Genomic DNA, 13,291 nt, shown 5'->3' on the forward strand with positions numbered 1-13,291 from the left:
AAATATAAATTAACATATTCAAGACAGTACAAGCTAATGAGGAAGAGAATATACAGATCTAAAGCATGTCTTTTGAGAAATAATATTTTCAAAGGATAAAATTTCAAAATGAAATGGGTATAGACCTGGGTACACCTGTATTATCTTATCCTGGTTTGACAGGGTCCAGCACAGTCCACTAGGATGAGTACCAAAAATGACGAGTACAAGACTGGTACATTCAGTAATGCCACAATAGTTTGCCATGCATACTTGGTCAGGAAGGTGATGTATATCGGCTTTAAGACTAGGAGATGTGACTTTTTATGTAGTCAATGGGGAAAAAGGCAGTGTGCATAATATATTGAGCATAGTATGGTGAGCCTCACACTATCTCTCCCTTTCTTCTCTCACTCTCTCCTTTGTTGTTCAGTCCCTCTCAATCTCTCTCTGAACAAATCAGCAGTGGAGAACCTGAGAGCACAGCAGAGCAACACACCTTTACGTTGTATGTTAAGAAATTTGGGGGTGGGGGGGGGCTGGGGGAAGGGATGAAATAAAAAAAGAGACAAAAAAAAAAAAAAAAAACAACCTAAATTTGCACTGTTATCTAAGTCCTACTTTATATATCTAATGGGACGGGATTAATTTGTGATAAATGTCATGTTGTGGTATATGGGCACTCAAGCAAAACATTAAACAAAGATATTACAAGTAGTGATAAAAAAGAAAAGATATCACATCCCTACCATTTTGATAATTTTGCAAACTTTCTTCTCTTCTTAAGATCAAATGGGCAAGGATATAAGGTAACGACAGTCAACACTAGAAATTCAGGTATGAAAGACTGTCAGTCATTGCACAATTTCATGTCTTGCCTCTATATATCTTCACGCTGAGAAGCGCATACCACTGAGGCCGGCAAATCTCCTCAGTGGTGAGTCGCTGGAGGACACAGAAAGGTCAAACTAAACCAATACTAGTGTAAAAGTCACACCAATACTGTACACTGTTTCCTACACATCTCGGTCCAAAAGTTTCTTGTTCAAAGAGCTTGCATACTGAGAGTATTTAAAGACTATTTTGCCCTTGAACCCAGTTGTAGTTTCATTCTCAACCAAGTCATGTATAAATTACACCATAGTTGGGTCATCGTCACCATTATCAAAATCACTAAAGTTAACAACACAACTGTTGTCTTTTTCTTTTTCTGCATAGACAACTCGGGCCTGTCCATCATCTTTCTCTTGCTCAGCCCCTTGACCTTTGCCCTTTGCCCTCCCCCGCCCCTCAGGTCTGTCTAGCATACTATGGACCACAACTTGGACACGTCTTTCAGGAACTGGACTGTGATTTAATGAGTATGTCATGTTTTCCTCAGAGAAAGTTCTCTCCTGTTGTGCTAAGTGACAGAAGGTTTGTTCAGAGTCTATAGTATTGTCAGGAGTACTCAATTCTATATCACACATGTCCGAGGACACTGACTCTCCCATAGCAACAATAGGTACCTCTTTGGTGGCGCGTAGGATCCGTTGGCAGTACACGTCCTCATACACAATAGGGTTCTGGTCGTGGTCTCTGAAATATCAATAATAACAAGTGTATCATCCTTCATCTGTTCTAAATTTTAAAATCCACTTCTTACATTATCATCATTGGAATGTAATTCTTTGACATGTTGGGAAAAGTAAAGACAGAGCCAGGACAGATAGAATTTACTATGATGTATAGAAATGTAGTTCATATTACAAATGTTTTCCAGTAAGGTAAAATGAAGATTTAAAAGGTTTCACTGTAAAATGGTGTTGAATAGTGATGAGAATCTGTTGCAATATCATGATCGATCACTGGATCATTTGAAGTGATTGAAGACCAACTAATAATTGATGATGGGAAGGACATACATCTCCATTTTTACAATGATGAATTGATAACATAATGATACCCAGTATATAGATAAAGAAGAATTTAACAGAGTGTTCTTTACTTAATACTTTCTTGCCTAAAAAGTCACAAAGAATGGATTAGCTTTGTCCCATGTGCAATGGAATATATTATTTATCAACTGCTTAAGTTAGATTTAAGTTGATTAATTAGTCAATGGACGTAGCTAACCAATACTCGATGAAGTAGATTAATCAGAACATCACTAGTGTTTAGTATAAAGAGGTTTCATTATGGAGTTAAGTTTGAAGAGGTTTAATGACACAGTTCAAAATTTTGGTGATGAATTTCAAAAGTTTCATGATGAATTTCAAAAGTTTCATGATGAAGTTCAGTATGAAGAAGTTTTACAGTGAAATTCAGTATGAAAAAGATTCAGTATAATTGTGACCTACCTGTTGTATATGAGCACAGCTATTACCACAGGATGAGGGATTGGTAATGGTATCTGCAGTTTGTCAAACTGAAGTTCCTTCAAAATTGGTTTCCATGGTTTGGACCTTGACCTTAAAAAAATTATAAAGAAAATTAAGATCAACTAACCTAAAAGAATAAAATACACATGAGAAGAACAACTTTCGATAATACAGACATACATCAGGAGGGCCTCATGTTTTGTCAGACTTTAAAGCTGACTGTTAAGACTGATATTGAATTTTTGTTTAATGCTTTATAGAAACAATAGTTTGCCTATGCATTCGAAAAATTTCAAATATGACCTTCATGTTTGTCCTGTTGACCTTGGCCTGTTGTCACTTGATTTTAGTCAATAACCTTTCATTCTTTTGTAACAAGATAGTTCCTAATAAAATATTCAACATTTGACCTTGAACTTTGACTTTAGATATGTCAGTGCAATATTTCAAACTTGGCCTTGACCTTTGACCTAATGACCTTGACTTAAGGTAAGGTGATTGTGTGTTGTGATTGAAACTTTAATTTTGATATTTTATTACATTGCCCTGCATACCTTTAAGTATCTACACCCAATGTGCAGTGCCCCACCTATGAACAAACTCACTCTAAACTGACATTGGTTCTAACTTTTTATATATATAAGTTAATATTTAGCAGTAATATTCAGATATAATATATATTTTTTGCTGTATATTCTCCATAGTTATGGTAATGGTGGCATTGGCCTATAACCTAAGAATATTAAAGAAATTGAGGTCTAGCACTTCCTGTGGAGAAGCAACAGAGGAAGACGAAAAGTGTAATTATCCAAACTGAACTGAAGATATTCTGTAGAAACAAGTTAAACTTGACCTTTGACCTGAGACCTGAAAATCATTCCCATGCAAGCATTTCCTTTGAAAAATTATTATAAAGTTTGAATGAAATTGACTCAACATAACTTGAGATATTATGCAGAAGAGATATCATGCATCTTTTCAACCTGTTGCTAAAGAGAACAACATATACAAAGTGAATAACATACTGATATAAAAAAAACAAGTACTCTAAGGCAGAAGTAAGGCCCTTGTTATACATTATTTCATTATTAAACTGATCAAAAGGAAGTTCTTATAATGAGAAAACAAGAGGCCCAGAGGGCCTGTATCGCTCACCTGGATCTTTATGACCAACAGTTCTATATCTGTGTATATGTTCCTCGTTTAATACATTTAACCCCTGTGACCTTGACTATGGGTCAAAGTCATTTCTTTTTGCAAACTTTCTTGGACTTCATAAAAGGAACATACTGGCAAAATATAATGATTCTAGACTTCTCGATATTTCATAAGAAATTGTTTAAACGTTTTAACACATTTGACCCCAGTGACCTCGAAGATTGGTCAAGGTCATTTCTTTTAGCAAACTTTATAGGACATCATAAAAGGAACATAGTAGCTTAATATAATGATTCTAGGCCTTCCCGTATTTGGGGAGATGTCGTTTAAAGGTTTTAACACATTTGACTTCTGCGACCTCGAATATGGGTCAAGGTCATTTCTATTCACAAACTTTGTTAGGCTTCATCAAAGGAACCTTCCAGCCACATATAATAACTCTAGGCCTCCAGGTATTTTGGAAGAAGTCGCTTAAATTTTTTAAACACATTTGACCTCTGTGACCTTGAATATGGGTCAAGGTTATTTTTTTCGAAAACTTTGTTAAGCTTCATCATAGGAACAAAGTAGTTTAATATAATGATTCTAGGCCTTCCAGTATTTTGGAAGAATTTGTTTAAAGGTTTTAACACATTTGACCTCTGTGAACTTAAACATGGTTCAAGGTCATTTCCTTTCACACTTTGCTGGGCTCCATCAAAGGAACCTTCCAGCCAGATATTATAACACTATGCCTTTCGGTATTTCAGAAGAAGTTGTTTAAATGGAAAACTGACGGACACAGGACGGACGGACAGATGGACGGATGACGGACCTTTGGGCCAGGTGAGCTAATAATGGAATTTTTTAAAGAAGGTCACATGATGGAATTGAAAACAAATTGTGGTTGAAATTTCTAAATGGAGACAAACAGACAGGATTGTCATACCTTGGTGTGTGGTATCTCGTCGTCTGTAGGATAACCTGACTGGGGTCAAAGAAATGAAGGTCCATCTGAGGAGCCTTGACACTGACTTCACCTGATACAACAAACCAACAACAAACCTGAAAATTATTTGTTATGACCTTCATTTAAGATATTGTTCATTCCGTGCTAATACAAATAAGGGGTTGATCATGACATGAAATTATAATTTGATTTCTTTCTGTAAAAATTGATTTCAGCTTTAGGTGGATCAGATATCACAAATTTTGGTCATAAGGTTCTAATGAAGAAGACTTCATAAACAAGAATTCAGTAGTATATTACTACATGTGGTTAGAATATTTCCCTACTTACCAGAAGGTGTGTGGATCTCTGTGACAAGGTCAAGGTCATCATGGTAGTCACCTGTAGCAACCATCTTTATATACCTCTCCATGTTGATATGAAGAACCTGCAACAGATTTTCAATAATGTCATTTGGCTCTAATTTGAAGTTTGAAATTCATCAAACAGGTAAAATTTGGCAGGTAATAAAGGGTAACATCTATCTCCCTCCTCCAATTCCCCTGTAAACAATTATTTACTTTTAAACTGATTTAAATCTATAACTCTTTAATAAGCATACCACGAGTAATCAGACTTGCTCAACCAAATAGAAGAGTCAAGGGGCAAAGCATTGCAGGAAAACATAAACTGTTGGATTTATGAATTCTTACATTATTTTTATACAATCAAGAATCAACCTTTTGATTTTCTTTGTGAATACTGCATGTGCTACTAACAATGATGCCTGTGTAAGCCAATCCCTCCCCACCAGTCACCCCTCCCATCCTGCTGCCAACAGAGTTAATGATAGAATAACAAAATGGTATTCAATTTTGGTGACATGGAATATTTATGATCCAATTAGTAGCTGGTACATCTTGGGAGTTTTCATAAACTTTTAACAAGCGTTCCGAGGAACTGTATGTGTCGCCTGCATAAAGTGTCACGGTCATGCAGATATCAAACTGGATGTCAAAACTAATCTGTACCCTTCCAAAAAGAAGCCATATACCAAACTTCATTTCAATAACTCAAAACATAACCAAAGAAAGTCCAGAAAACAATATTCCCAGAGAATTTTCTAACATCAAAGGAGCATTACCCTGCCAAGAAGGGTCACAGACAGCCGAAAATCGAACTTAATCTGTACCCTTCCAGTGAGAGGCCATATACTAAATTTCTAAGTCTTTCGTATGGACACCGCCACCGACGCGTGACGACAGACAAAGTGATCTCTAAGTGTCTGCCAGCTCTGCAGGCGATACAAAAAAGGGAGATAACTCAACCTGATATATAGATTATGGACATTTGCAGTGTATAAGGATTAATGCCAGCAAATTTAGTTGAAATCCAGTAAGTAGTAATGGAGGAATAACTGGTACATCATTGCATTCTCAAAGAGGCATAACCTTCAAAAACGGGAAGTAACTCAACCTGATATAGATTACACATATCTACAATGTATAAGGATTATAGCCAGCAAGTATCCTTAAAATGAATTCAGTAATTAAGGTTGAGTTACCCATACATTATTCCTTCTACATACAGACAGACAAATGGACAACCTGATTCCAGTATACACCCCACCAAACCCAACCCCAAAGCCTAACTTCATTGCAGGGGGGAAAATGAAATGTTGACTCACCTCAAGTTCAAAATGATTATCTGTGTCCTCTAAAGGGATTAAAAAGGTCTTGGAGAAAATCTCTATGAATTTCTTGCCGGCAAGTCCTACAACACAAAAGTCATCATAAATATTGGCAAAACTTGAAACTCAATGAAAAGTTAATCTAACCTTTGACATTTTCAACTACATTGATTTCTTGTAGAACGATTGTCATGTAGGTCACCTACCTCTCCAATCTCGATATTCCAATCCTTTGCCTTCCCAGAATTCCACTTCAGGTAACATAAGTTTCGGAAAGACACGTTCGGTATAAAATTTTTCCAACATTTTAGCAGCATTTAGAATGGAGAGCTGTGTTACAAAACAAATAAAAATAAGTAAGATTTATTGTCACAGAAAAAAACCAATAAGAAGATCAGTTGAGATTTCAGTTCCTGACACTCCACTAAATAACAGTTTCTTCCCATAAGTTCCCACTTTAGCAGCAGCTTCTCCTGCATCCAGGTGTCTATATGACTTGTGTGCACCTACGTAATGTGCCCAGAAACTTTTTTGGGCTGAAAATGGCAAAAAGTGCTTCTACTTGCATAATGTGCGCACCCAAAATATCAATAGCCAAGAAATCAATCTCAAAATATTCAGCTAAAACATCAGACTAATGATATAAAGTCCAAAACTTGTCTTCAAAATCTTATTTACTGACTTAATAACTTTCTGTTTAATTATAAATACAATACAATTGAAGAAACAATAAACTGCCAAATGTTTGCAACTTGGTGTATTTTTTCTTTCAGTCACACTGTCCTTTACATGATATTGACGTGGATAGTTTACATTAACTATCCTGTATGTTAGATGTACCATGAATTCCCTCACACCCGGATCCTGTATGTTAGACCTACCATGAATTCCCTCACACCCTGATCCTGTATGTTAGACCTACCATGAATTCCCTCACACCCTGATCCTGTATGTTAGACCTACCACGAACGAATTCCCTCACACCCTGATCCTGTATGTTAGACCTACCACGAATTCCCTCACACCCTGATCCTGTATGTTAGACCTACCACGAATTCCCTCACACCCTGATCCTGTATGTTAGACCTACCACGAATTCCCTCACACCCTGATCCTGTATGTTAGAATTCCCTCACACCCTGATCCTGTATGTTAGACACGAATTCCCTCACACCCTGATCCTGTATGTTAGACCTACAACGAATTCCCTCACACCCTGATCCTGTATGTTAGACCTACCACGAATTCCCTCACACCCTGATCCTGTATGTTAGACCTACCATGAATTCCCTCACACCCTGATCCTGTATGTTAGACCTACCATGAATTCCCTCACATCCTGATCCTGTATGTTAGACCTACAACGAATTCCCTCACACCCTGATCCTGTATGTTAGACCTACCACGAATTCCCTCACACCCTGATCCTGTATGTTAGACCTACCACGAATTCCCTCACACCCTGATCCTGTATGTTAGACCTACAACGAATTCCCTCACACCCTGATCCTGTATGTTAGACCTACCACGAATTCCCTCACACCCGGATCCTGTATGTTAGACCTACCATGAATTCCCTCACACCCTGATCCTGTATGTTAGACCTACCACGAATTCCCTCACGTCCTGATCATGTATGTTAGACCTACCACGAATTCCCTCACACCCTGATCCTGTATGTTAGACCTACCACGAATTCCCTCACACCCTGATCCTGTATGTTAGACCTACCATGAATTCCTTCACTCCCTGATCCTGTATGTTAGACCTACCACGAATTCCCTCACACCCTGATCCTGTATGTTAGACCTACTACGAATTCCCTCACACCCTGATCCTGTATGTTAGACCTACCATGAATTCCCTCACACCCGGATCCTGTATGTTTGACCTACCATGAATTCCCTCACATCCTGATCCTGTATGTTTGACCTACCATGAATTCCCTCACACCCTGATCCTGTATGTTTGACCTACCATGAATTCCCTCACATCCTGATCCTGTATGTTAGACCTACCATGAATTCCCTCACACCCTGATCCTGTATGTTAGACCTACCATGAATTCCCTCACACCCTGATCCTGTATGTTAGACCTACCTTGAGCTCTCTTTCTGGTAATTTGATGCGTCGCTGAATGTCTGGAAGGAGACCAGTGTTCAAGTTCTTTTCCCGACTGGCAGGGAAGAAAAGAAAAATCCAAAAATAATTTATTTGCTACAGTTGAAGCAAGCATATAACATATTTGAATTCTTGAATAGTTCAAACTAATTCTCATGATGCTGTGGTCGATTTTTGTCCTCACTTGCAATCAAGGAGTTCCTGTTGTAATATTGATATAACAGTTACCTCCCTTACACTTTGAAATACTATGAACTTGAAATGATCCAGGTAATGAGAGCTGATACTACCAATATAAGTAATTAACTGAAGTTCTGATCTAAACTTGGGAACAGATCATGTAGTTTCTTCACTCAGATACATTCAAGAGTTTTCAAACCAAGTGTCATTTTGAAAGAATTGAAAGTCTAGCATGGTTCTTCAAACAGTTATTTCTGTAGGAGATGAAACACTGAAAATTTTGTCAAAAAATCAATTCAGTCTTAATTTCAGAGAAACTTGATCTTTGAATATTTACTGGAAATTTCACCAGTGTAGACATTAATGTAAAATGACAGAATGACCTACTATTTAACCTTCATGGTAAGGTCTGTAAGGTACTGGCTGGTTTCTGCACACAGACGTTTGTACACTCCCTCCTGGACAACGTCGGCTGAGAAAGGTTTGAAACATTGCTCCACAAACAAACTGCAACATAAAAATGAACAGGTCACACATATTAACTCATTGTAAATTACTTTTATTGACAAAATAAAGCTTCATTTTCACAAATTTCAGAATACATCTTCGTTTTGAAAAGAAAAACATCACCGACTTAATAGAATATAATCTTGAGGATGATTTTTCATTTCCAGACTTGAGTTACAGAATAGAGATGCATCATTGCTTTAAAATCAGAAGAATGAAGCTGATTGCTTGGATTTTGTTTTTAATTTAAAAAATACTGCAGTTAGAGAGAGCCAAGTATGGCAACATGGTGAAGAAGTGTGCTCTTACTGACCCCGTAAAATGGATGACAATTAGAAAAGCTCTCTTACTGGGTTTGATATGGCGATCTATTCTTCTTGAAACAGATATAAATTAGTTGTAAAAGCCAACATTTTTTTCTCTTACCTCCAACCATGTAAAATAAACCAAAAAATCTTGCTTAATTTAGTATGTTTATCAATAATGAAATTTTTCAATTTTTTTTAATCATTTTTTATGGCCAAATCCTTGAAATATGTTTATGGTAGTATGATTTACATAATTGAACCTCCATGGTTTGATATCAGCCACTTACTTCTAATCATATAGTTTTATGGGGCTCAATTATCCTGCTTCAAAAAGAAAATAATTCATGGACACTACATTTCATGGATAGAGGTGGAGAAATAAATCTACTGAGAACTTAACAGTTCATGGACATATTAATTTGTGGATTAAAAGTATCCACAAAGTTTAGGAAAATAAATCTGTTCTGAAAAAGAATGATTTCATAGTATGTAGTAAATATAGTACTGGTGGGTTATAAACAAATGATCTACTTATGTGCAGTAGAATCCACAATGAAACATTCGGTTTTATTCTGTTATAAGCCCAACACTGACAGCAGTAATGTGTTGAACACACAGGCTTATTTCAGGGTTAATACAGTAACTAAACATCCCCTTTACTGAGGGTGATGACCACATTATGTTGAAGTGACTCTCAAAAGAAAAATGAATATGATGCGATGTGACCAGGTCAGACCAGAATGTTTATACATTTGTATACAAGTGAAGCTTTACCCTGTAAACACATAGAACTCCTAACAAAAAGAAGTGCCACAGGAGGTGATTTCAAACCACCAACATCCAGCTCTTATCACAGGCACCCAGGGTCATAAAGCTGTACAGAGTTTACAAAACTACAGGAACAACCTTAGAGAAATATAACTGTCATTCCATCCACTACAAAAGCCTTATTATAGCAGACGTCAGTTAGGAGGATATCTCTTATATACAGTGTACCCTAATGTGATATAAAGTATTACAGCTATACACGTTAAATAGGGTCTGTTTCAACTTTAAAACATGCCACATGTATGTACTTAAGAACAACGAGAATTCACTGGCTCCATGACACACACATGTATATACTCAGTTATAAATATAAGTGTAGGATGATATATACTAGCACAAATAATTTCCCTGGGAATGGGTAGATCCCTTAGGCTCTAATGATGTGATATTTACAGAGCATTCTAAGGGACCAGAGACTGGCAGACTGGCTATGGAGTGTTGGAGCTAACACGTCCCATCTTACCATAAACAGGGGCATCCTTCTTGACAGAAGTTCACACGACTTCCTACCTATGTTTTACTAACAATATCACTGTTTTATTTCAAATTTTGATAAGTCTCACTGAACTACTTCAGGTTTGGATAACTCTTTCTGTTTGTTCTTCAATTTTTGATATGTCAAATGTCAAGAAATTTTTGGGAGATTGAGAAGTGATCTATGCTGGCACTGACAAGATCCAGAACTATTTCACCAGTTGTGAGTGGAGGACTTTTTAAATTTTTTTTGAGACTGTGCGATGATATATGGCTGTGTTGATAGAAGATCAGATTGGGAAGAAGCCATCCCTTTACATCAGTCACAGCCTCTGCACCACATGGTAAATGTCGATGATGAGGTAAGTCAACACACAGCTACACTTATCATCACAATACCCAACATCTAAAGCCCAGCAAAATGATAACATCACTGGTGTTGGGCAAACAGATAAAAAAAAACTCCTAAACATTAACATTCTGTATTTGTAAATGTCACAAGGACTGAAAATGATAATAACTTGTATTTAAAATATCAAGAAATCTTCATCTTTCATTGTTTAGTTAGTTTGATTGTTGCATCTGAAAGCCTTATGATAGAAAAATCATTTAAATATGAACTAAGATGGTGACACTCAAAGGTGATAGTCTTATGATAGTCAAGTGCTAAGATGGTGACACTCATAGGTGATAGTCTTATGATAGTAAAGTGCTAAGATGGGGACACCCAAAGGTGATAGTCTTATGATAGTCAAGTGCTAAGATGGGGACACTCAAAGATGATGGTTTTATGGTAGTAAAAAGATGATGGTTTTATGGTAGTAAAGTGACACCCAAAGGTGATAGTCTTATGATAGTAAAGTGCTAAGATGGTGACACCCAAAGGTGATAGTTTTATGATAGTAAAGTGCTAAGATGGTGACACCCAAAGGTGATAGTCTTATGATAGTAAAGTGCTAAGATGGGGACACCCAAAGGTGATAGTTTTATGATAGTAAAGTGCTAAGATGGGGACACTCAAAGATGATGGTTTTATGGTAGTAAAGTGCTAAGATGGGGACACCCAAAGGTGATAGTCTTATGATAGTAAAGTGCTAAGATGGGGACACCCAAAGGTGATAGTTTTATGATAGTAAAGTGCTAAGATGGTGACACCCAAAGGTGATAGTCTTATGATAGTAAAGTGCTAAGATGGGGACACCCAAAGGTGATAGTTTTATGATAGTAAAGTGCTAAGATGGGGACACTCAAAGATGATGGTTTTATGGTAGTAAAGTGCTAAGATGGGGACACCCAAAGGTGATAGTCTTATGATAGTAAAGTGCTAAGATGGGGACACCCAAAGGTGATAGTTTTATGATAGTAAAGTGCTAAGATGGTGACACTCAAAGGTGATGGTTTTATGGTAGTAAAGTGCTAAGATGGGGACACTCGAAGGTGATAGTCTTATGGCAAATCTATGTTGGTACGATTAACTGCAAACAAGCAACCAATTATTTCATAATATTGCAAATATGTCACTAGTTCTTGTAAGAATATTCCATATAAGTTATACACCTTGCAACTATCACTAAAATTTGACATCAAAAATCATGTTGAAGGTTAAAAAAAAACATGCTTAACAGCTTTCCTAAGAAGGGAGGTAACTCCACAAAGCTTGCAGTGACATTTTGTATGAACTTAGGAGCAGACAGTGTATTAAAAGTAAAATGGTTACAAAGCGTACAACTGATAACAAACTATCCAGCAATGACTATGACTATAGAGTATGGGAGTACATCAGCAGTGTTTTCCCATGGTAGTGGAGTTTATATTAAATTATAAATGTGTAATTTGGATTAAATAAAGACATGTGGAGCTACTTAACTATCCTGGCACAAATCAAACCACAAATTAACTCATGATATCATCTCTGTGAAGAAAGATGGCAGTATCTTGAATGAATTACATGGAGACCAAGACATCAGAAATTTGAAGGATCAAATGTTTCCCCGGGGAAATTAGACTCTGCCTTACAATTTACTGAGACATAAAAACTTGCTATCACATAGATAAAATGTTTTAATTGATCACAAATGTAAGACCTTTGTTAAACAGCAGTCAGTATCAAATGGACCTGCATGTCTCCTTGTTGTAGGGTCATATTGATAATTACATGTTAATACAAATATTTCATCTGGCATATTTTTGAAATTCTTGAAATTTGAAAGTTATTGTAAATGCTCTAGAACTAAAAATGTTTTTCTGACCAATAAATATTTGTGAATATTTTGGATTTTTTAAAAAGTGTATTTGAAAATTGATATTCAAGGATAGTTAAGCTAGATTTAATCAGCTGTCCTCAGAATATTATGTCTAGACTAAAATATTTATTATCCAAAGCCCTATACATGAAATCAGTATTTTTTAATATGTACATCACCGAGACAATCCAAAATGGTTATAGTTGATAGATATTGTTTTAGGGATAATATACATAAACAAAACTTTACATAAGCTATTAATTGTTTACACCATTTGATTACAACTTGCAAAACCTATGAACATCTATTAACCAGATCAAATGTCTACATTTACTTCCTCCAGCTGACTAACACAGATTATAAAACAATTATTAATAGTTTTACCTGACAGACCTCTACCATTTTAAGAAATAACATGCTTTCTAACAAAACCTCATCCATGTATCTGTAGATATGTTTATGCCCTGAGAAATCATTAAAAAGGATTTAATATTTATGTTCAAATTAAATATGAG

General features: G+C 36.3%; 2 protein-coding genes across 2 annotated transcripts in view; one reads left to right on the forward strand and one right to left on the reverse strand.

Annotated features, from left to right (window-relative positions):
* LOC132547691 (uncharacterized) overlaps positions 1–13,291 on the reverse strand; it is a 147,606-nt gene that overhangs the window by 9,868 nt on the left and 124,447 nt on the right. The window contains exons 25-32 of the mRNA XM_060211489.1: positions 8,804–8,923; positions 8,216–8,291; positions 6,322–6,445; positions 6,113–6,198; positions 4,777–4,873; positions 4,426–4,516; positions 2,319–2,429; positions 1,488–1,557 (exon numbers count right to left, since the gene is read on the reverse strand). Of these exons, the coding sequence (XP_060067472.1) occupies positions 1,488–1,557; positions 2,319–2,429; positions 4,426–4,516; positions 4,777–4,873; positions 6,113–6,198; positions 6,322–6,445; positions 8,216–8,291; positions 8,804–8,923 (775 nt within the window). The remainder of the gene's footprint in view (positions 1–1,487; positions 1,558–2,318; positions 2,430–4,425; positions 4,517–4,776; positions 4,874–6,112; positions 6,199–6,321; positions 6,446–8,215; positions 8,292–8,803; positions 8,924–13,291) is intronic.
* The window catches only part of LOC132547692 (uncharacterized), a 31,707-nt gene continuing 29,107 nt past the window's right edge, over positions 10,692–13,291 (forward strand). Inside the window, exon 1 of the mRNA XM_060211493.1 lies at positions 10,692–10,895. The gene's annotated coding sequence lies outside the window, so the exon portion shown is untranslated. The remainder of the gene's footprint in view (positions 10,896–13,291) is intronic.

This window comes from Ylistrum balloti, unplaced genomic scaffold, assembly GCF_031769215.1.
Source record: "Ylistrum balloti isolate Yb309-2 unplaced genomic scaffold, AGI_CSIRO_Ybal_v1 Utg369972, whole genome shotgun sequence".
In the NCBI taxonomy this organism is placed as follows: domain Eukaryota; kingdom Metazoa; phylum Mollusca; class Bivalvia; order Pectinida; family Pectinidae; genus Ylistrum; species Ylistrum balloti.